Genomic DNA, 23,159 nt, shown 5'->3' on the forward strand with positions numbered 1-23,159 from the left:
TGACCTCATAGAGACCTCTGCGCCTGTGCAGCGTCCCCCTCCACCCTAGCCTCGCCGCGAACAGGCAAGAGCTGGAAGTCGGACATCCGCCAAGAGCACCTTTGGGCTCGCTTCTGCAAGTACGCATGCGCCGAGCGTTTACGTGTTCTGTCAGCCCCAAAGGGCGCCTTTGCATCCCTGCTCCGGATTGGTCTATGGATATGCCGTGTTGTTCTGCGCACGCGCTACTTTTGCTGACCCGGAAGTTATCGCCTCACTTAAAATCGTTGGACCGCTGCGCACGGCCTCTTCCTGTCTGTGCCAGGGCGGCGCGTGGTCCACGCCAAGCGGTAGAGACGCCTCAGCCGCGGTCTTAGGTAAGGGTCTCGGGGATTTGTGGGTCCGAGGACCAAACCAGAGTTTTCCGGAAGTCGTGTGTGAGCCCCGACCTCTTGAGCTTCCCCTGGAAGGACACAAATAGTGGCGCGGGGGAAGTTACTTTTGCCCCGTTGTTGGCTCCCGGTAGCCCCGCCGCCGCCGTAGCCTTGCCCCACGGCGGACCGGAGAATGTTGGCTTTGCCTCTACAATTGTACTACATGTAGGAAGTAGCTGTTGTTTTTAGGTGCAGTATGCAGGGTTTTTCCTAGATAGGAGCCTTTAGTCCCTATTTGGGGTCAGAAACCAACTTCAGCCCTTGCGTTGATAAAGCGCAGAATTACTACTATTGAATCTTTTCCGTGTTACTTTGTAAGCTGAGCCTAAAGCGGTTTATAGACTTTTCTAAGGTCCCAGAGCTCTTGAAGATGGTTGGGATTTTAACGCCAAGTCAGTGCATTTGGTCTCGTCTGCCCATTCTGGGCTTCACTGCAACTGTTGAAAGCGTGCCTGCCAACTCTTGGCCTCGGAATTCCTGGGTGAGAGACGGATGTTTCTTGCTGAGAAATGAGTGGTTTTTCTAAGGCTCAACAAAGTGGACCCAGATGTTTGCAGCTTTCCTTGGTTCTTGGTGACTTCTTATTTTTCAGGATGTGGGCTAGCTTCAGACTCAGTGGTGGGTATGCTTTGGGTTTTGACACTTTGTGTTCCTAGGATGACGGAGTGGGAGACAGCTGCACCCGCAGTGGCGGAGACCCCAGACATCAAGCTCTTTGGGAAGTGGAGCACCGACGATGTGCAGATTAATGACATATCCTTGCAGGTGAGGGGTTTTGCTGCGCCTCTAATGGTGGAATCACTTGAAAGTCATAGCTGTTCTCCAAGAGTCGAAGGTGGCTCAAGTAGAAGAGGAACACCGCACCCATCTTTGGTGTTTTTCCTTGTGTCCTGTTAGAAGTTGCCACATTGGTAGTCAGGAGATGGTTCCTTCCTGAGAGTGTCCCATCCCACAAGCTATTTGGTAGGAAGAGTCACCATTGTAATGTTTTAAAGTGTAAGGGCCTGATGGTATTGTTTTGTTTGGGGAAATCTAATTGTCTCAAAATTCTGGTTCTTATTTTTGTCCTGTAGAATTTAATGCATCTTTTTAACAAATTTAGGTCATGAAATGTAATTTAAATCTCTGTTATATCTTACATATACATATTCTAATGCCAGTATCTCTCAGTTGCATGGCCTTGGTACACTTTTTGGAAATTTTTGTTGAGCAAAAACATAAAAGTTTATTTCTGAACTCAGTTTCGTTGGTCTTTGTGTCTATGCTTCTGCCAATACCCCAGGCCTTTTTAAAATTTTATTTATTTATTTATTTATTGTCTTTTTAGGGCCGCATCTGCAGCATATGGAGGATCCCAGTCTAGGGGTCGAATTGAAGCTGTAGCTGCCGTTCTGTGCCAGAGCCACAGCAATGCTGAATTCTTTTTTAATTTTCCGTTATAGCTGGTTACAGTGTTCTGTCAATTTTCTACTACACAGCAAGGTGACCCAGTCCCACAAACTTAAATACATTCTTTTTCCCACATTATCATGCTCCAACATAAGTGACTAGCTATAGCTCCTAGTGCCGTACAGCGGGAATGTATTGCTTATCCATTCCAAGAGCAATAGTTTGCATTTATTAACCCCAAATTCCCAGTCCATCCCTCTCCGTCCCCCTCCCCCTTGGCAACCACAAGTCTGTTCTCCAAGTCCATGATTTTCTTTTCTGTGGAAAGGTTCGTTTGTGCCATGTATTAGATTCTAGATATAAGTGATATTATGTGATACTTGTTTTTCTCTTTCTGACTGACTTCACTGAGTATGAGAGTCTCTAGTTTGGTCTGTGTTGCTGCAAATGGCATTATTTTGGTTTTTTTTTTTTTTTGTCTTTTTGCCATTTCTTGGGCCGCTCCTGCGGCATATGGAGGTTCCCAGGATAGGGGTCGAATCGGAGCTGTAGCCACCGGCCTACACCAGAGCCACAGCAACGCGGGATCCGAGCCGCGTCTGCAACCTACACCACAGCTCACGGCAACGCTGGATCGTTAACCCACTGAGCAAGGGCAGGGACCGAACCCTCAACCTCATGGTTCCTAGTCGGATTCGTTAACCACTGCACCATGACGGGAACTCCGGTTTTTTTGTTTTTTGTTTTTTGTCTTTTCTAGGGCTTTACCCGTGGCATATGGAGGTTCCCAGGCTAGAGGTCTAATTGGAGCTATAGCCGCTGGCCTAGGCCACAGACACAGCAACGCGGGACCTGAGGCATGTCTGCAACCTACACCACAGCTCACGGCAACGCCAGATCCTTAACCCATTGAGCAAGGCCAGGGATCTAACCCGAAACCTCATGGTTCCTAGTTGGATTCATTAACCACTGAGCCACGACAGGAACTCCTATTTTGTTCTTTTCTTTATGGCTGAGTAGTATTCCATTTTATGGCTGAGAAGTATAATCCAGTCATCCGTCAATGGACATTTACGTTGTTTCCATGTCTTGGCTATTGTGCAATGCTGGATTCTTAACTGAGGCCAGGGATTGAACCCACATCCTCATAGATATTAGTTGGGTTTGTTATCGCTGAGCCACGACAGGAACTCCCAAAGCAATGGATTCTTAGCACTACACCGCCAGGGAACTCCCAGTAGTGGTTCAGGTATATATACAGCAAAGTGAATCAGTTATGCACATTTACAGTCTTTCTCAGATTCTTTTCCACATTACATCTTTGCCTATCACACGGTGTTGAGATTTCCCAGTACTATACAGTGAATTCACTTTGAATGTGTTGTAAGGCTAGGCTCTTTGAGTCACATGTGATTTCTGTCGCATGGATGTTTGCTCCTTGTTTTCTTTTTCTTCTGGCTATTTTTGTTTGTTTGGTTTTTTAGGGCCACACACAAGGCATATGGAAGTTCTCAGGCTAGGGGTCAAATAGGAGCTGCAGCTGCAGCTGCAGGCCTGTGCCACAGCCACAGCAGTGCTAGAACCTTTATGCGTTGATCTAGACGAGAGGTGGAACCTGCGTCCTCGTGGATGCTGGTCAGGTCTGTTACCACTGAGCCACAATGGGCACTCTAAAAGATTTTTAAAACATTGATTCTCTGGGGTGGTCCCCCCCAACCCCAGTTTAAGGCACACTAGGCAATGTCTGGGTACATTTTGGGCTATAAGTGCTGAGGAGCGCTCTTGGCATACTGGATGCTGCTAAATATGCCACAGTGCACAGCGCAGCCCCTCCACGAAGAATTATCTGATACAATAGGTGTCTGGTATAGAGTTTGGAGAAACACTTCATTTTGTCTCGTTTGTTTGTTTGTTTGTTCTGTCTTTTCTAGGGCCACACCTGTGGCATATGGAGGTGCCCTAGGGGTCTAATCGGAGCTGTAGCCTCCGACCTACACTGCAGGTCACAGCCATGCCGGATCCTCAACCCACTGATCGAGGTGAGGGATGGAGCCCGCAACCTCATGATTCCTAGTCAGATTCATTAACCACTGCACCATGATGGGAACTCCAAGAAACACTTCATTAACACAACTCGGAGCCTGGGCTGTCATCTTCGTTCTCCACACCCCTTCATCCCATTATACAGGAAATGATCTTTTCAATGACTCGCAGGAACTGGTTTCGGTGTTGTAGTGGCAGGCAGGGCTCACGCACAAGCTCCTGCGGGTGGATGGGGGCTTCCCTTTGTGTGTCCGGTCCCTGTGGTCCTTGCCAAGGTCCAGCTGCTCCTGACCATGGTCCCTCCATCCCTCTTCTGCTGCCCCAGGATTACATCGCGGTGAAGGAAAAGTATGCCAAGTACCTGCCCCACAGCGCAGGGCGCTATGCCGCCAAGCGCTTCCGCAAGGCCCAGTGCCCCATTGTGGAGCGCCTCACCAACTCCATGATGATGCACGGCCGAAACAACGGCAAGAAGCTCATGACCGTGCGCATCGTCAAGCATGCCTTCGAGATCATCCACCTGCTCACGGGCGAGGTAGGGCCTGCCCTGCACCCCAGGGCCCTCGGCCGCCGTGCCAGCGGCCCACCAGGGTCCTCCGCCTGCCAGGTGGGGAGGGCCGCTGGCTGGGCGGCGGGCTTATGGGCCCCCTCTCTCAGAATCCGCTGCAGGTCCTGGTGAACGCCATCATCAACAGCGGCCCCCGGGAGGACTCAACCCGCATCGGCCGAGCCGGAACCGTGAGGCGGCAGGCGGTGGACGTGTCCCCACTGCGCCGTGTGAATCAGGTGGGCTGGGGGTGCTCACCCGCTGGCAGCGGCCTGGCTGGGGCAGGGTTGACGGTTGGGAATGTTCGTGTGTGTCTGTGTTTTTCCTGAGGGTCGCTTTCTCCAGGAACTTGTCTTGAGTTCTCCCCCGAGGCAGAGCAGACACACGCTCTGGGCCCTCTCCTGGGCAGCATTTGGCTGGCAGACCAGTGTCCTTTGGGTGTATGTTTCTACACTCCTGGATTGTTTGAGAATCTGCTAGAGGCTTTTTGTTTATTTGTTTAGCTGTTTGGTTGTTAGGGCCACATCTGAGGCATATGGAAGTTCCCAGGCTAGGGGTCAAATCAGAGCTACAACCGCCAGCCGCAGCCACAGCAACACTAGATCCAGGGCGCATCTGTAATCTACACCACAGCTCATGGCAACGTCGGATCTTTAACCCAGTGAGCAGGCCCAGGGATCGAACCCACATCCTCATGGATACTAGTTGGATTTGTTACTGCTGTGCCACAGTGGGAACTTAAGTTAGAGGCATTTTAACCATTTCCCTGTTAACACCGCATTGGGGTCTCCTAAGAATGACTTGACATTCTATCACCGTTGTTACCTCCCAAGTAATTTTTGAAAATTGTTTGTTTATTTGCTTTTTAGGGCTGTACTTGCAGCATACAGAAGTTTCCAGGCTTAAGGGTCGAATTGGAGCCACAGCTGGTGGCCTTCACCACAGCTCACAGCAATGACAGATCCTTAATCCACTGAGCAAGGCCAGGGATCAAACCCGCATCCTCATGGGTACTAGTTGGGCTCGTTTCCGCTGTCCCACATCAGGAACACCTGTCTCCGAGTAGTTGAATAGCACTCCAGCGTTCAGTGTCCCTTCACTGTTGCAGTTGGCGGAGCCGTCCCCAGCATGCCCGTTATAGCTGTTCCATTCCAACCAAGGTTTCCAGGCCAGGAGCACACATTACATTTCCCTGCGGCGTGTCTCAGGTCCGCTGTCATCAGGAGCCTTAGTCTGATGCCAGATCTAGCAGCACACCTTCTTTACTGCATCGTGGGCTTCCACTGTGCTCGTGGGCCCCCCAGTGCTCATTGGGGGCTTGGGTACTGGAGAATGTGGTGCTGCCTGGTTTGGAGGAACCCCTGCTAAGCCGACCCCTACTCTCTAGGCCATCTGGCTGCTGTGCACGGGTGCCCGAGAGGCTGCTTTCCGGAACATCAAGACCATTGCCGAGTGCCTGGCAGATGAGCTCATCAATGCCGCCAAGGTGGGTGAGGACACTGGGTGTGCTGTCTCCAGGGGAGGGCCCTCCACCGTTGGTGCTAACCGTCCCTTCTTGCAGGGCTCCTCCAACTCCTACGCCATCAAGAAGAAGGATGAGCTGGAACGTGTGGCCAAATCCAACCGTTGATTTCCCAGCTGCAGCCCCAATAAAACTGTTTGCCATTTAGGGTGGCCCCACCCTCCTGTGCACTGTGTCCATTGGGGGTGGGTCTGGGAGCAAGAGGTGGGTGCAGGACAACCCCTGTGTCTTGGGGAGCTACCCACATTCCTGGCATGTCTTCTGATCTCTGGGGATCTGGATTCACCAGGGAAGCACTCACTCAGCTCAGGAAGCACCGCTGACTCAGAACCATGGCACCCTGGGGTGCAGGCCTGGCTGCCTGGACTCTTACAGCAAGTTTTGGAAATGAGCTGGGTGGGGTCCTGGCAGAGACGTCACTGGTTTGGGTGGGCGGGGGGGGGCTTGGTGGTTGAAACCCACTACCACGAGGGAGGGGGGGGTGTACAGTAGGAAGCCAAGGCCTAGGCTCTGGGCCAGAACAGCACGTAGCCCTTGTTCTGCCGGCCCTAGCCCATCTTCTGTGGGGTCTCTGCCTTCAGCCCTCAGGGCTCCAAAGTCCCCCACGTGCCCCACAGCTCCCCTAACACCGGGGTTGCACTCGCCCCGCCAGTGGCTCTGGCGGGGAGGGTTCCTGAGGTGTTGAAGGCTGGGGGTAGTGGAGTTTGCCTTCCTCAGGGAACTGGGCTGTCACATCCGTGTCAACCTGTGCCACCCTCAACATCTGCCAAGGTCAGACTTGGTGCTCACCATCCTGGGGGTGGGGCGGGCAGTCAGACAGGTCTGGTTGCAACCTGGGTCTGGAGGGAGGGGTCCTGCCTTGGGCACCTCCCATGGGGAGGGGTGTTTGGTATCCACCTGCAGGTAGGCCTACGGATGGGGTCAGAGCAGGCAGGAAAGTGCCGGCCAGAGGGTGGAGGTGCCAACAGGTAGGAAGGACCACTGGTCCCCTGGGTTCTTAGAGTGGTGGGGAGCCTCCGACTCCGGGTTTGCAGCTGGGATGCTGGCCACCCATCCTAAAGCTTGGGCCCTCCCTCATCTGCCTTTCCCTTGAGTCTCCCAAGGGTTTGCCTAGCTCTCGGGGGTACCTCTAAGCTTTGCTCCCTGTCTCTCTGCAGTCCTTCCTGGCATCACTCAGGCCCACTCCTGCCTGGGGCATCTGGGGGCAGCTCAGCATCCTTTGCGCCCTGTGTCCCGGTTCCTAGTCCCGTCTTGCCCCTCCACCTCCCTACACCCTTCTGTGCTCTACTCCCAGTCTCCTCTCCGGGTCTCCGCGTCCTCTGCTGTCCCTCCAGACCCCTCTCCCCGTAGGTCGGGTCCAGATGCCCTGTCCTCGGCCACCCTGGCTCCGCCGCCACCGGCCCCCTCAGGGCTCGGGCCCCGGCAGCCCCGGCAGAGGGGAGGATGAAGACGAGGGCGAGGAGGAGGAAGGGGACGGGAGCCCGGGCCCTATCCTGCCCCCCGCGTCCCCCGTGGAGTGCCTCATCTGCGTGTCACCCTTCGACAGCGTGTTCAAGCTGCCCAAGCGCCTGGACTGCGGCCACATCTTCTGCCTCGAGTGCCTGGCGCGCCTGTCCCTGGCCACTGCGGGTGGCGGCGACGCAGTGGCCTGCCCGGTGTGCCGCGCGCCCACGCGCCTGGCCCCGCGCCGCGGGCTGCCCGCGCTCCCCACGCAGCTCGCCCTGCTGCCCGGCGCCCCGCTGCCAGGCCAGGGCGCCGTGCGCTTCGACCGCCGGCGCGGCCTGCTCTACCTGAGGCCGCCGTCCGCGCCCGGGCCGCGCAAGGCCCGCCCGCCGCCGCCGCCGCCGCCGCCGCCGCTGCGCCTCGGCCGCCCGCTGTCCCGCCGCCTGACGCTGCGCAGCTCGGCCTGGGTCTTCCACGCGGCCGTCGCCCTGGCCGTGCTGGTGGCCGCGGGCCTCGTGGTCTCGGGCGTCTACATCTTCTTCCTCATCCCGCGCGCCGCCGCCTCGAGCTCCGCGCGGCCCCAGCTCGTGGCGCTCGCGCCGGCGCCCAGCTTCTGGCTCCCGCCTCGGCCCACGCCCGCCGCGCCCTGGACCCCCGCCTGGACGCCGCGCCCCGCGCGCCCTGAGCCGGACGCCGAGCCGCCAGAGGCTGCGGAGGACGCGCTGCAGCCCGAGGGGTTTCCCGAGGAGACGCCGGCTGGGCCCTCGGACCGCGGGTGGGGGGCAGGGGCGGCCCCGGCCCCGGACTGGGCCCCGCGGGCACGGGGCGGGAGGAGGCTGCGGGGGTCACGGTAAACGCGGGTGCGCCGCAGGCCGTCGCCAGGCCTGGGGACCTGGGTTCGGGGCGTCCTGATCCCCGCGGAGGCCTTAGAGGGTGCCTGGCAAGCACGCATTTCCCCAGAGGGGCCTGGTGCGAGGATTCCTGGCGGCGTGGCATGCGGAGGGCCCCTTTCGGGGAGCACCCCGGCTCCGATCCCTGTGGGCCTCAGATGTGGGACCCCCGAGTCTGTAAAGGCCCTGCTGGGAGGCACTCATAACCCTCCTATACTATCGGTGAAGGTCCAGTCGGCAGAACCCTGATTCTCTTGCGCTAGACCAGCCGCAGAGACGCCCAGAACCACATCGAGCAGGGGCCCTGCTCGGAGCATCCCCATCCCTGCTCCTCCTGACGGTCCTCCTGAGTGCACTCCGGTTCAGAGCCTCAAGAACGTTCCTCCTCGGCCGGACCAGGGCTGAGGACTCAGATTTACCCATCTTTGTGGCCACCATCCCTGGCCGGCCCATTGCAAGGCCTACTGCTACCCGCTTCCCCAGCCTGTGGGCTTGGTTTTCTCCTCTGCTGCCTGTAGGCTGGGCCTGGTGGGATCCAGCTGTCTCCGTGCTGGTCCTGAGCTGCTGCCTTGCACACCTGACTTGGAGTGGTGGTGCAGCAGTGGCCTGTCCAGGGCTGGGGAGGGACAGATAGGGCCGGAGCTTCAAAGACTGGCTCCCTCCTGGGTCCTGTGTATCAACTTGCAGTGGAAGCCTCGACTTTCCCTATGGGTAGTGGCTTCTGAGATTCTCCTACTCTGCTCTGAGGCAGCTCTGGTGCCTGAGGCTCGAAGAAGTCAAAGTCGCCCTCTGGGTCAGAGAATATCATGTGATTGTAGGTGGAGGCTCCCTCCTGGACACCCGGGCCTCCCAAGGATCCTGGCCCCTCTCCCTAGCCATGAGAGCCCCCGACACCCCCTCTCCGCTCATGAAATTCTCAGGGCCAGTTACTGCACCTCCTCCAGGTCGGACAAGCTTTCCTGCCAGCCCTGCTGTGCACCAGGCTGGAGCCTCAGCGCTCCTTGCGGAAGCAGCCAACAAGTGGCGCTCCAATTCCCGCCCTCCTCTCGGAAGGGGTTAACCACCCTCCGCACAAACTGAACATGGGCCCTGTCTCCCCGACAGGCCTGGCGCCCCAGGCAGCCTCACTTCACCCAAGGCTGGGGTGCCATGTGTGGCAGGTGGCATCCAGCACTCTCGGGAGAGAAATGTGACTCCTATGGGGCTGGAGGCTCCTCTTAGATTTATTTACATGTGTGTCCACAGCGCCTGGCACACAGGGCTACCGGATGGTTTTCTAGGGAGTGGCATCCTTGCAAGTAACCAAGAGGCATCCTGGGAAGCCTACGGTATCCGAGGCTCACCTGGCTCCCAGCCACCCCAGCCTAGGCCTGTCAGTGGAGCTCCGGATGGGGGCTACTGCTTCCAGGTGGGAAGCAGGAGGGGGAGCATCAGGGTGCCCAAGGGAGTGTCTTCCCAGACAGTTCCTGTCCCACACCCGGGGCCAGTGATGCCAGTGTGTTGGATCACGGGACAGGCACGTCCCGGTGCCGCAGGGAGGATACCTGGCCAGGCAGGAGCAGGATTGCTTGGTGGTCTCTATTGCTTTCCCCCGGCTCCTGCCACAAATTACCACCAAATCAGTTCCATAGAACACCTGTTAGTTATCTTACAGTTCTGTGGGCCAGAAGTCTTTTTTGAATCCGAGCCACAACTGTGACAATGCCAGGTCCTTAAACCACTGTGCCACAGCAGGAACTCACAGGTCAGAAGTCTTGAAATCAGTTTCACCAGGTTGAAGTGGGTCTGCAGGGCTAGTTCCTCATGGACGCTCTAGGAGAGAATTGCCTTAGCTTCTCTATCCTCTGGAGCTGCGCTCCTTGGCTTCCTCCTCTGTCTTCAGGGGCAGCAGGATAGCATCTTCCAATCTCTTCCTGACTCTCCTGCCTCCCTCTTTCACCTTAAGGATACTGGGATTACACTGGCCCACCCCTAAGCCAGGATAACTTCTCTGACTCCATGTCCTTCATTTAATCACACCTGTGAAGTCCATTTTACCATGTAAAGTAAGAGACTCTCGGATTCCAGGGACGAGGATCTGGATGACATTGGGGGCATGATTCAGCTGACCACAGGGTCTTTCACCTCCTGCTGTGCATCGCTCGCCTTCTCTACCCCAGGCTGGGAGGGCTTGGAGGGGGGCGTAGAACTGGCAGGAAGGGGCCCAGCCCGGGCCGGGACAGAGAGGTGGAGAGCAGCAGAAATGGGCCCTTGGCTGCAGTGCACAGAGGGGGAGGAGACAACACTTTCTGCCTGCGGGGGTTCAAGGAAGGCTGCCTGCAGGAACAGACCTCAGAGCTGTGTCTTCAAGGATACTCAGAGGAAACAACAGCTGGCATTGAGGCAGGGAGACTGGATGCAGGCAGCTGGCAGCTAAGGGCAGTGGGCAGGGCTGGCTTCTCCCTGCCCTAACTCACTTCCTCCTCGGGACTCTGGGGAAGGGCTGCTTCTCCACCCTGCCAGCTAGGAGCCTGAGGCCTCAGTCTCTCTTCCCATAAAATGAGGCTGATGACAGAGCCCAGGGGCTGCTGAGCGTCCCTGTCTGCCAATTGCTACCTCTGTGTCTACCCGCCCACTGCCCATGAACAAACGGGATGCCTAAAACCACTCTGGGGCCTGGATCACATGGGGATTCTCCCCACACTTGCCTTCCAGCCTCCCGCCACCTGGAGCTGTGCCCTCCCCGCCTCCCTCTGCCCACTCCATCCCTGCTGGATGCACCCCTACACCTGCCAGGGCTTCTCCTCCTCATGGTCCCTATGGCTGTGAACATGGCGGGTTGGGGGTGTGTCAGCCGCAGGACCTGGCAAGGTGCCAGGGAGGCCTCCTTTACCGGCCAGATTTTAGTTCTCTCTTCTGCAAAGCAGGAGAAAATAAATTACTTACAGGAAGAATTCGTTCATTCACAAGTATTTATTGAGTGCCTGCTGCATACCAAGGGCACACCGGGGGTACTTTGGGAACAAGGGACGTCGCATGGCTGATGATGTCCGGAGGGCTAAGAGCCATCATCCAGTCAACACTGCCTCCCTCCACACTCGTGGCGCCCCCAGCTCCCCCAACATTTTCCAGGCCCTCCCCCAGTTCTCTTCTTCCCCCGGAAGCTCTACTGCACCAGGATCCAACCAGGCTCTCCTCGGAAGGGGGCCTCTGCTCACCCGTCGGGGCACCCTCTTGTATTCAGGCCAAGGGAACACTCGTTGGATCCTGGAAATGCAAGTGTCCAGCTTACAGATGGGGAAACTGAGGCCAAGGTGCTGGGCAGGGCGTGGATTCGAACAGGGACCAGAGAGCTTTCTGCAAAACACCCCTCCTCGACTCGACCCCCTTGGCTGGGAGGCTTTTCCTTCCTCCCGCAGCCACATCTCTCTCTGTCCTCCAATTTCTCCGTCCTTTGCTGCTCGCCAGCCTCCGCGCGGGTCCAGGCCAGGGGGAAACTGCGGAGGCGGCCCTCGAGGCGGACCAATCGGAGGCCGCGATGAGGGCTGGGGGCGTGGCCGGCACTGCACTTGGCCCTTTTCTCTCTTTATCTCTTTCCCTCTCTCTCTCTTCCTCTCTCTTTATCTTTTCCTTTCCTCTCTTCCTCTCTCTTTCTTTTATCCCTTCTTTCTCTTTCTCTCTCTCTTTCTTTCGTTCTTTCTCTTTCTTTCCAGCTGCACCCGCCGCACCCGCGCCGAATGGAAGTTCCCAGGCCAGGGATCGACTCTGAACCGCGCGGCAGCAACGCCCGATCCTTAACCCGCTGGGCTGGGTGGGAAAGGAACCGGCGCCTCCACGGAGGCAAGTCGGATCCTTAACCACCGCGCCACCGAGGGAACTCTGGCACATTTTCACCTCATCTCCGCGGCGTTGACCGCATCTTACCCCTCCGCCAGGGCCTGGTTCGGGAGCAGCAAAGGCGACCGACACGGGTACCCAGTTGGAAGCCTGAAGCCAGCGTTGCTGTGGCGATTTTGCCCGCCTTCTGCCGGGGCGCATCAGAGCTGCGCGGGCAGAGTGTTCCGGCCTCAGACTAGAGGGAGGAACTGGGGCTGCGCCCAAAGGGCTGTGACCAATCGGGGACCCGGAGCCAGAGCTGCCACGACGACTGCAGGAGAGCGTCGGAGCAACGCAGCTACCGGGCTGGGAGGTGCGGAATCGATCCGATTGTCATCACACTGCTGGCGCTTCTGCTCTGCGCCCCGCTCCGCGCTCTGTATCGGCAGGTCCCGGGCCTTGCAGCCGTTCGTGCTCATCTAGTTATGAGTACATTTTAAGGGAGATGCGATAAGATTACAAAGAAAAACCCCTGGTGCAGTGACTGTTGCGCTCTCTCGAACCCTAACCCCAACCCCTGGCATACCTCGCAAGTCCGCGGATCCTCAGTTCCAAGAGTGAAACAGGCTCGGATGGGGAGCGTCCCCCCCCAGGGGCACACCTTGAGAGGACAGAGCTGGGCTTGTCCCCCTAAGCTGGGCTTCCCCTGTCCGATCGCTCTCACAGGAGTCTTGGGGCCAGAGAGACCAGGAGAGACCCGTGTCCCTCTCTGGGGCATGGATGCTTCCACTCTAATGACCATACATAACTCCTCGTTGGGTATGAGACTTTTCCAAGGAATCTTCCAGAAATCTTAGTTTGTATTTAAAAATTTTTGGTTTTAAAATTTGCATTCCTGTTTATTTATTTTATTTTTGGCCTCACTCGCGGCATGTGGAAGTTCCCGGCCAGAGATCAAACCCCTGCCCAAGCTGCAACCCAAGCCACTGCAGTAACAATGTCAGATCTTTAACCCACTGCACCACAAGGGAACCCCTGCTCATTTTTATTTTTAATAACAATTTTCTTAAAATATAATTTACACACTGCACAATTTGCCCATTTAGCATGTACAGTTCGTTGGGTTATTAATATGATCTCAGAGTTGTGCAACCATCACCGCTATTTAATTGCAGAATATTTTCAAAAATAAATCTCATACCCTTCAGAGGCACGTCTCATCTCTCCTTTCTCTCAACCCCTGGCAACTGTTAGTCTATGTTTTATCTCTATGGGTTTGCCTATCCTGGCCTGGAAATCTGAATTTCATGCAACTTTTATGTTACACAATAGCATTCTTTTGATTTTTTCAATCTCTAAAAAGCATAAAAACTATTCTCATTTTGGAGATGGGACGGAAGCAGACAATGGCCTAAACTTGGCCCAAAGGCTGTAATCTGCTGAGCCCTGGCTTAAATTACTCCAGACTTTTTTCTTTGGTCCTTTTAGGGCCGCACCCAAATGAAATGAAAACGGTGTTCACAGGGTTGTATGCAAGTATTCGTAGCCACTCTATTCGAAATAAATAGTGGAAACAACTCCACTATCCATTACCATGGTGGATAAATACAATGTGGTGCGTCCATAAAATGGACTCCTTTAAATCATCAGAAGCAAAGAATTTATGATGTATATGCAACACATGGCGGGGAGGGAAGCCTGGAGGTAAGTGAAAGAAGCCAAGAAAAAATTATGGAGTCCATTTATTCGAATTCCAGAAAAGACAAAATTGTAGTTTTGTACATTGGCTGCACTCACAAGATGAGAACTTTACGAGCTCCTATAAGAAGACAGATGTGGGGCATTTTGTGTGTGTGCGTGTGTGTCTTTTTAGGGCATATGCTTAGTTTCCAGGCTAGGGGTGAAATTGAAGCTGTAGCTGCTGGCCTATACCACAGCCACAATGAATGGCAGATCCTTAACCCACTGATGCCAGGGATCGAACCAGCATCCTCATGGATACTAGTTGGATTTGCTACAGTTGAGCTAGGATGGGAACATATACGACGGGCATTTTTGACTGAAGGCTTTCCCCAGCTGTTGTCTGAGTAAAACTCTGGTGTGAACTTGCTGCTGCAGACTTCGGCGATATTATGACTAAAGGTTTCTCTACACTCCTTACACACACGGGATTTTGTTCCATTGTGAATTCCTCAGTAGTAAAGAAGGGTTTCTTCTCATCAAAGGCCTTCCTGTAAGCCTGCAGGTATAGAGCGAGTTTTCAGCGTCTGTTCTCAGGAGGTTCTGCAAAAGGCATTGCCGAGGCCCCAGTTGCCCGAGACAAAACAGCCCAGGAATGCCTGTCCTGGCTCAGCAGTATCGAACCCGGCTAGCATCCATGAGGACGCAGGTTCGATCCCTGGCCTCCCTCAGTGGGTTAAGGATCCAGCATTGCTTCGAGCTGTGCTGTAGGATCCGCGTTGCTGTGGCTGCGTCTGGGCCCGGTAAGCAGCGACTGTTCCGATTTGACCGATTTCCCCAGGGCCTGGGAACTTCCATACGCCTCCGGTGCAGACCTAAAAAAAGACGGAAAAAGAGAAAGAGCCCAGGCCCTAGGGAGTCCACATCTCTGCCCACAGCCAACTGCTGATGCTCTCGACACCTCATCCTCCTGCTCAGGTCCCCGGGCCCTTGGTTCCCAGTTGCTCAACGTCAAGGGCGACGCATCCGGGGCGGCTACGGGCACCCGTCTGCCTCAGCCTTGACGCCCCCCGACACACCCCTGCGGGGCTGGGACCCTAGGCTCCAGGAGGCTGGACATTCGCCCGCGGTGCATACAGGGCGTGCTGGGACCCGCTCCACTCTCGTGCAGGGTCGGTCGGCTCAGGGAGCCCGCGCGACCAGGTCCTTCTGACTAAAGGCAACTACAAACGGCATCAAAGGAACCACCGCCAGGGCCGCCGGGAGAAGCCCCGCCCAGCCTCCCGCCTAGAAACGCTCACGTCTTGGGCTCTCATTGGCCAGACCCTCATTGCGCGGTGTCTTCTGGGTAACGTAGTTCCCGGCGCAGGGAAGCTGGCGCGCTGGCGTCCTGCCGCGTCTTCGCTGGTGCCTGAGACTCGCGGTCCCGACTGTGGGACCGGCTGCCTCACACCCGGCCTCGGTCCTCCCGGGCCTTGTGGGCATTTTACACAGGAGGGCTTGAGGACTGAGGCCCAGACTGCCCCCGTCAGCCCGTGGCCACCCATCCCTCGGCGGAGATCGCTGCCTTTCAGGGTCCAGTTTTGGCCCGACGGCGGCGGTGATGTTGGGCCGGCGAAGGTGAGTAGAGGGTCCCCGGGGGCCTCCCTCCCTGCTCGGCCTCCATGTGGGGACGTTGGTGTCCGGAGACCCTTCCTTCTTGCCGTCGCATCTGGTCCGAACCCTGAATCGCAGTCGGGTTACGCAGAGGGTTCCCATCTCTCAGTCAAGGGGACATGACGTGGAAGGTGCTGCTGCCGAAACTCAGGGTTTGGGGTGAAGAAGAAACGACCAGTTTTATTGTTTGGTCGAGCAAGGGGGGAACCCGGTGGGCTGAGCCCTCAAAACTGTGTGTCCTGCCCAGGAGGATTTGGTGAGGAGTTTTACGGCAGTGGTTCAAGAGCGGGATTGTTGAGAAGGATTCGACTTTGTGCAGGGTCTGTATTCCTTTAATCTGGCCTCGGGGGGTCTCCTGAGGAGTTTCTGTGGTTCTCCAGGTTATCAAACTGTGAGCTTTTCTCTGCAAGAAAGAGTACTTCATACCTAACATCTTACTTCCTCTGGGGGGCTTGTTAGCGCTGCAGAAGAGTTCAAAGATACTGTTATGTGTTTTCCTCGAGGGGGAACCAGGACCCTGCCCCAAGTGTACATTATTGTTTCTTTTTTATTTTAATTTTTTTCCTTCTTTCCTTCCTTCCTTCCGTCCTTTCTTCTCTGCCACACCCGCGGCATGTGGAAGTTCTCGGGCCTGGGATGGAATCCACCCTGCATTTGCGACCTGCGCCACAGCTGCAGCAATGCCAGATCTTCTGTTCGTTGCGCCGCTTGGGAACCTCCTGTTCTCCCATTTCTTGACTGCTCCACCCTTTTCTCTTCACTCCCTCCCTTCCCATAATTAGCAACTATTCGAACCTGTCCTTTGAAATGCAGGGAAGGTCGTGGAGGCTGAAGCCCAGTCCTTACAAGCAAGAAACTGGAGACCCGAAAGGCTTCCTTGCCCAGGAGCCCCACAGGGTTCTGTTGGTTTTCAGTGTGCAAGTGCTTGGCCGTAAGGCTGAGCTGGGAGTGTTCCGGGAACGTAGGTCTCACTTATGTTTGGTGAGAACAGTGAGCAGGGAGCAGGAGTCAGGCCTGGAATGAATCCAGGCCCCTGTTCTGAGGATGCTGGGAGCCAAGGAGGGTTTCTGGCAGAGGTGGGAGGGGACATGACACCGGAGGGCGACTGCCTGCAGAAGGCCTGTGAGGAGGCTGCTGGTGATGGGTGGTTGCAGTGGGGGAGGCAGAGGTGCCTGGACTCTGGCTGTCTTCTTTCAGTAGGACAGGGCCAGTGTGCTGATGTGAGTCTGAGAGACAGTGAGCTCTCAAGGATGAGCCTGAGTGTTTGAACTCAGTCGCTTGGTGGGTGGAAGTTTCATCCTCTGAGATGAGGAAGTTGGTGGCTGAAGCAGGTTCTAGGGAGACGATCTAGGGTGTGGCTTTGGAGATTTTATGCCTGATATTTTCGGGTGCTCGTGAATGGACGCACTGGGTAGGCACCAGGCCACACGACTCTGGAATTTGGCAGGATCTCAGTTGGAGAGTGGGCTAGGATCAATGTGGGATGGAGGAAGGACGGTGGCCCTGACAGGCTGCAGGAGGCTGGGGCCTGAGGAGGACCAGATGTCCTGACCAGGCAGTTTGGAGGTGGTGGTAGGAGTTTCCTGGTGGCCTAGCAGTTAAGGACCTGCCTTTGTCACTGCTGTGGCACAGATTCCATTCCTGGCCTGGGAACTTGCACATGATACAGGCTCAACAAAAGAGAGAGAAGGTGGTGGTAGGTGTCACTAAGGCTGTCATGAAGACTCGGCCCACGTCAAGAGTAGATGTAGAGGGAATTCCTGTCGCGGCACAGCAGAAACGAAACGTGAGGCTGCTAGTTCGATCCCTGGCCTCACTCAGCTCCGTGGGTTAAGGATCTGAAGGTGCTGTGAGCTGTGGCGTAGGATCCTGCGTGGCTGTGGCTGTGATGTAGGCCAGTGGCTACAGCTATGTTTTGACCCTAGCCTGGGAACCTCCACATGCCGCGGGTGTGGCCCTAAAAAGCAACAACAGCAGCAAAAGGGCTAGCTGAAGAGGGGAGTGACAGGGGGCCAAGGGCCCTGAGGGGAGCGTGGCAGTGGTGGACACAGGGCTCAGTGGGCCTGGGGTTGGGCTGATCCCCCATCTGTGGTCCTGCCAGGTCTTTATATTTGCCCTCTCTGGGGCTGGGGGCTTTACATGCTGGGTTGCAGATTCAGTAGCAGACCTAGGAGACAGGTAGGGACTCAAGCCCAGGGGGCTGGGTTCTGAATGTGCCTCAGGAGGAGAGAGGAAGGTCGCGGCAGGGGAGGGGACAGCTCGTGCAAAGACAGAGTGAAGGAAGGCCGGGGTCTCAGAGATCCACTGCGGTTCGGGGTGGCTGAGTGCTGATGAGGAGCGGGGGCCAGGTGGGCGGGTCTGCAGTGCCGGGCGCCTGGTGTGGGGGCGGCTGACCCTGGCTGTGCGCTTGTGGAGGACTGGCAGGATCGAGCTGTGGTTGCTATGCCAGGCACTCTCTGGGCATCACATGCAGAGTGGCATGTGCAGAGGCCAAGGCATGGCGAAGGGCGTGAAGTGGTGAGCATGTGCTGGGGTGTGGAATTCTGAGCATGCCAGGCACAGAGAACTTTATGTGCCTGACGGGCAGGAGGGCAGACCAAAGGGCCCTGGGAGCAGATACTCGAGCCTAAGGGGCAGTGGTGTGTGAGGGTGAGTTGTGTCTGGGAGGGGCTGGTCCTCGGTGCCTGGACCGGAGGGGGGCACCATCTGGTCATCTGCCTGAGGTTGCTGTGGGCTGGACGCAGAGTCCAAAAATAACGTCTGAGAGAGGCAGCAGTGGCAGTGGGACTCGGCATCCCCCCCAAGGTGGGGATCTGGGGAAGAAGGTGTGTTGGGGGTGCCTGGGGCCTCAGGAGTCTGACATCGGTGGGAGATACGATGGGCCTTTCCAGGTCAAGGGCCTGGATGTGGCCATCTGTCCATGCTTTGGTTGGTTTTTCTGCCCACCCCAAGGATCCGCTGAGCCCATTATGGCAGGTGTGGTGACCTTTAAGGACGTGGCCATGTGCTTCTCCCAAGCGGAGGGGGAGGAATGTAACCAAGTGACGCCTGTACCGTCATGTGATGGTGGGAACTCAGCCCATCGGCTCACTAGTGAGTCCTTGATGCCCTCCCAGCAGCTTGCTGACCACCTCTCTCGTGGGAAGTTCCTTCTATCCCAAACCTGGGCCACAGAGGCTGCTTCAGGACATAGTAGGGTAGAGTTTGGGGGCCAGGTCTTTCACAGTGTGCCCAACTGATCCCACCAGTCTCATCTGGTGCCCAGCTCGATGGCCCTGCTGGTGTCAGGGCTCCTGTGCATTCTGTTTGATGTTGCATTGCTGGCTCTGTGGGTCAGACAGCGCCCATTCATGGTGGGACGCTCAGGCCACATGGTCACCCGGGATCCCATGGTTAGGCATTCAGTCTCTGCCGAAGGCCCTGTAGCAAGCTAAAGGCTGTCTCTCTGAAGCAGAATAGTTATCTGCAGAAGGCAATGTAGAATTGCTCCAAAATCCTGGAGGTCTGTGCTTGGGAGCCCCCTGTCGCTGCCCTCCCCACGGTGTCCTGATTTGGCACAGACGTTTCAAGACTCATGGAATCTGCTGGGTGATAAGGCCCAGGGGGTCAAGCCACCTGCCCTGCAGCCTGAACCTGCTGCAGAGTCTCCTCTCTTTCTGGGGCCCACCCACTTAAAACAGGAAGCCTTTAGATGGTTTGAAGGAGTAGATTCAGATGTGGGGTGGGTTGTCTCCAAAGTCTAAAAAGGCCTGCCGGCCCTTGTGGCTCTTTTCGTGGTGATGGGTAGGGTGAGAGGCAGCATCGGATGGCCTGTCTCCGCCTGCTCAGCCGGCCGCCCGTCTAAGAGCTTCGCTGAGGTCGTAGGCCCTGACCTTTGCAAGGTTTCGCTCTGCACCCTCTTGTTTGCATGGGTCCCGCTAAGGCCTCTAAAGCACTTGCACATTAGATTCCCTCAGCGTGAGCTCATGGCCAGTGCGCTGGTTCCGTGGTGTCAAGATGGGCGAGATCTCTGCAGCCCGTGTCATGGCAGAGGGCAGAATGCGAGGCGTCCTGAGCAACTGCTGGTTCCGTGTAAGCAGGTGAAAGCGAGTGTTTTCTAGTTTTCCTTGTGAACTAAATGGAGGAAAAAGCACCACCTCGTTCGGTAGCTTCAGGCCAAGTGTCAGGGATTCTGATAATTTGTTGCAGTAAAGATACCGTCTCTGGCCAGGATCAGGACCTTTTCTTTTTCCCCGTGGCAGCCCATGGCACCCCATGGCACGTGGAAGTTCCCAGGCTAGGGGTAGCACCCTCGCCACAGCTATAACCAGAGCCACGTCAGTGACAATGGTGAATCCTTAACTTGCTGAGCCACAAGGGAACTCCAAAGAGAAAAAACATTTTAAAAGTCTAGGTCCAGGAGGAGTTCCCACCGTGGCTCAGTGGTCAGCGAATCCAGGTAGGAACCATGAGGTCTCGAGTTCGATCCCTGGCCTTGCTCGGTGGGTTAAGGATCCGGCGTTGCCGTGAGCTGTGGTATAGGTCGCAGACACGGCTTGGATCCTGCATTGCTGTGGCGGTGGTGCAGGGTGCCGGCTACAGCTACAATTAGACCCCTAGCCTGGGAAACTCCATCTACTGTAACTGAGGCCCTAGAAAGGGCAAAAAGACCGAGGGGAAAAAAAAAAGTCTAGGTCCAGGAATTCCCGTTGTGGTGTAGCAGGTTAAGAACTTGACATAGTGTCCATGAGGATACGGGTTCAATCCCTGGCCTCGCTCAGTGGGTTGAGGATCCAGCATTGCCGTGAGCTGTGGTGAAGGTTGCAGATGAGGCTCGGATCCTGCATTGCTGTGGCTGTGAGGTAGGACAGCAGCTGCAGCTCCAATTCGACCCCTAGCCCAGGAGCTTCCATATGCCAGAGGTGTGGCCGAATAAAGAAAAAAAGTCCGGGTCCATTTTCACAGAGCAAGCAAACGGATGCATTGGCAGCTGAGGGACGTTGAAGTGACGAGCAGCACGGCGCCTGTGCAGAGCTGTCCAGCACTGACCTTGTCTACACGTGACATACCCTTCTGTGCCACACCTGCTACTCTGTGCAGCAGACCAGACACACGCCTCTTTGCGAGGCTGCTGTTAGCAGCCAAGGCCCTGCTGAAGCCCTTTGCAGAGGACTGAGTTGGGAACCCGGATTCTCCCTCCCTCTTCTTGTTTTTTTCCCTTTTTAGGCCCAAACCTGCAGCATTTGGAAGCTCCAAGGCTGGGAGGCAAATTGGAGCCGCAGCTGCTGGCCTACACCACAGCCACAGCAACATGGGGTCCGAGCCACATCTGTGACCTACACCACAGCTGAGGACAACACAGGATCCTTAACCCACTAAGCCAGGCCAGGGATCCATCCTGCAACCTCATGGTTCCTAGTCGGATTCGTTTCTGCCGCGCCGCAGTGGGAATCCCCTCCCTCCCCTTCTGCTCCCCATCTTTGTGGTCTCATCTCTGCTGTGGTCTCTCACATGCTGTCATCTGGCTGGGCCCTGGCCTGCATGGGCAGCTCTTCTGTCCAGACCCTTCCTCAGAACCTTCCATCCCTGAAGACCTTCCCGAGTGTTGACGTGCATGGACGACGAGGGTGCCTCCTCCTCGGACCCAGCTCTCCGTGGACAGCATTGCTATGCTTTAGGTGGCCTGTGTGGGGTGCACAGTGCGGAGGACTCTCTTGAGCAGGTCCCTCAGCAGAGCCCTTCGTGTGCAGGGAGGGTGGCGCTGATGTCCAGGCTAGCTCGGGCCTTGTTCAGCAAGGGCCCGTCCCGGACGGGCCCGCGACCGCGGAGCTCCGGGGAGACCTTCCCCCACAGCTCCAGTCTCAGGCAGCACGCAGGGGTCCCCATGGGACAGCACCTGCGGGAACTCTTTCCCAAAGAGCTCTGCCTCTTCAGCTGCCTGAGATCCCATAGGTATCCACCAGGTGGCAGTGCCTTCTGCAAGAAATCAACTCTCATTACTCAGAGAAAACTGCCCCCTGGAGAAACATCCCTCCAGTGTAAGGAGTGCGGGAATGGCTTCCGCCATCACCACATGGACCACGCAGCAGCAAGTACACCGTGGCTCAGGGGTTCACGAATCCCACCAGGAACCATGAGGCGGCAGCTTCGATCCCTGGCCTTGCTCCGTGGGTTGAGGATCCGGCGTTGCTGTGAGCTGGGGTGTAGGTCGCAGAGGCGGCTCGGATCCCGTGTTGCTGTGGCTGTGGTGTAGGCCAGCGGCTACAGCTCCGATTCGACCCTGTAGCCTGGGCACCTCCATAGGCCGTGAGGCCCTCAAAAGACAAAACACACACACAAAAAAGGAAAGAAAGTACACAGTGAAACAAAATGTTTCAAGTGCTTCCAATGCGAGAAAACATTTAGCCACAAATTCACACTTGCTCAGCACCAGAGAATTCATACTGGGGAAAGGCTTTCTGAGGGCAAAGAATGTGGTGCATTCTTTAGCCAAAACTGCAGCCTTACTTGGCACCAGCGAGCTCACACTGGAGTAAGGCCTTACGGATGCTCTGACTGTGGGACGGTCTATAGCAGAAACTCTTATCTCATTTGGCACCAGAAGGTTCATGTGGAAGGAAGGCCATAAGATTGCCACCAGTGTTGGAAAGTCTTTTTTCTTTTTAGGGGTGCCCTGTGGCATATGGAAGTTCTCTGGGTAGGGGTCGAATTGGAGCTGTAGCCGCCCGCCTAGGCCCCAGCCACAGCAATGCCAGATCTGAGCCATGTCTGCGACCTACACCACAGCTCATGCCAGTGCCAGATCCTTAACCCATTGAGCGAGGCCAGGGATTGAATCCACATTCTCATGGATACTAGTCGGGTTCGTAACCCACTGAACTACAACAGGAATTCCCTCTAGGTGACTTTTGAGTTTGGCATTGAGGCAACTTTTCTTTTTTTTTTCTTTTTCTTTTTTTGTCTTTTTGCCATTTCTTGGGCCACTCTCACGGCATATGGAGGTTCCCAGGCTAGGGGTCGAATCGCAGCTGTAGCCGCCCGCCTACGCCACAGTCATAGCAACGCCAGATCCGAGCCGCATCTGTGACCTACACCACAGCTCATGGCAATGCCAGATCCTTAACCCACTGAGCAAGGGCAGGGACCGAACCCGCAACCTCATGGTTCCTAGTCAGATTCGTTCACCACTGCGCCACGACAGGAACTCTGAGGCAACTTTTCGATACAACACAAAAAGCATGATCCATGAAGAAAGATGTACAGTTGGACTTCTCTAAATAGAAATTCTGCTCTGTGAAAGACAACAAGAAACAGTATGAAATGACAAGTCGTAGTCTAGGAGAAATTATCTGCAAAACGCAAGTCTCATAAAGGATTTTTGGAGCTCCTGTCGTGTCACAGTGGTTAACGAATCCAACTAGGAACCATGAGGTTGTGGGTTCAATCCCTGGCCTTGCTCAGTGGGTTAAGGATCCGGCGTTGCTGTGAGCTGTGGTGTAGGTCGCAGAGGCGGCTCGGGTCTGGTGTTGCTGTGGCTCTGGCACTGGCCGGCAGCTACAGCTCTGATTAGACCCTTAGCCTGGGAACCTCCATATTGCCGGGGGTGCGGCCCTAGAAAGACAAAAACAAACCCACAACTCTCCAGAAACAGCTCCAAGAAGGTACATAAAATGTACTTAGGAACCACACTGTTTTAAGGGGAAAGTGTCTAACAATAAATAGGGCACTATTGCAGATAATTAGGGTATTGCTGTGAAAAAAAGGCTGGCATTGAACACGGATTACATTTATCATCAGCAGAT

At 55.8% G+C, this 23,159-nt stretch overlaps 3 protein-coding genes and 1 long non-coding RNA gene across 5 annotated transcripts in view; 3 read left to right on the forward strand and 1 right to left on the reverse strand.

Moving 5' to 3' along the window:
- Positions 1 to 23,159, forward strand: part of LOC110261339 (zinc finger protein 444) — a 996,914-nt gene that overhangs the window by 821,886 nt on the left and 151,869 nt on the right. The window lies entirely within an intron of this gene.
- On the forward strand, positions 286 to 6,074 carry RPS5 (ribosomal protein S5). 2 transcript variants are annotated; one of them, XM_084962420.1, is made up of 7 exons: positions 286 to 356; positions 1,070 to 1,178; positions 3,734 to 3,841; positions 4,171 to 4,380; positions 4,503 to 4,631; positions 5,780 to 5,878; positions 5,954 to 6,074. In XM_084962420.1, the coding sequence occupies exons 2-7, from the start codon at positions 1,071 to 1,073 to the stop codon at positions 6,020 to 6,022; spliced, it is 723 nt and encodes a 240-aa protein (XP_084818546.1). In that variant the 5' UTR covers positions 286 to 356; position 1,070; the 3' UTR covers positions 6,023 to 6,074. The 2 variants fall into 2 exon arrangements, with proteins under 2 accessions (XP_084818546.1, XP_003128181.1); XM_003128133.5 differs by lacking the exon at positions 3,734 to 3,841.
- RNF225 (ring finger protein 225) lies at positions 7,153 to 8,282 on the forward strand. The gene has a single exon (XM_005664947.4). It carries the CDS (start codon positions 7,276 to 7,278, stop codon positions 8,209 to 8,211), a length of 936 nt encoding a protein of 311 aa, XP_005665004.2. The 5' UTR covers positions 7,153 to 7,275; the 3' UTR covers positions 8,212 to 8,282.
- LOC102160975 (uncharacterized) lies at positions 11,181 to 12,252 on the reverse strand. Its single transcript, XR_303919.4, has 2 exons — positions 12,151 to 12,252; positions 11,181 to 11,493 (listed from the first exon to the last, which is right to left on the reverse strand). It is a non-coding gene; the product is annotated as an uncharacterized LOC102160975 (long non-coding RNA).

The sequence above is a fragment of the Sus scrofa genome, chromosome 6 (genome assembly GCF_054392235.1).
Source record: "Sus scrofa isolate SSC_HxYL_T2T_F1_AM1 chromosome 6, Sscrofa_HxYL_maternal_Yorkshire_Landrace_v2.0, whole genome shotgun sequence".
Taxonomy (NCBI): Eukaryota; Metazoa; Chordata; class Mammalia; order Artiodactyla; family Suidae; genus Sus; species Sus scrofa.

Coding starts and splice junctions, on each gene's coding strand:
- RNF225 (XM_005664947.4), top strand. CDS start 7,276: ATGCCCTGTCCTCGGCCACCCTGGCTCCGCCGCCACCGGCCCCCTCAG.
- RPS5 (XM_084962420.1), top strand. CDS start 1,071: ATGACGGAGTGGGAGACAGCTGCACCCGCAGTGGCGGAGACCCCAGAC. Junction 1,179..3,733: donor TTAATGACATATCCTTGCAG/GTGAGGGGTTTT, acceptor TGTCTTTTCTAG/GGCCACACCTGTGGCATATG. Junction 4,632..5,779: donor CACTGCGCCGTGTGAATCAG/GTGGGCTGGGGG, acceptor CCTACTCTCTAG/GCCATCTGGCTGCTGTGCAC.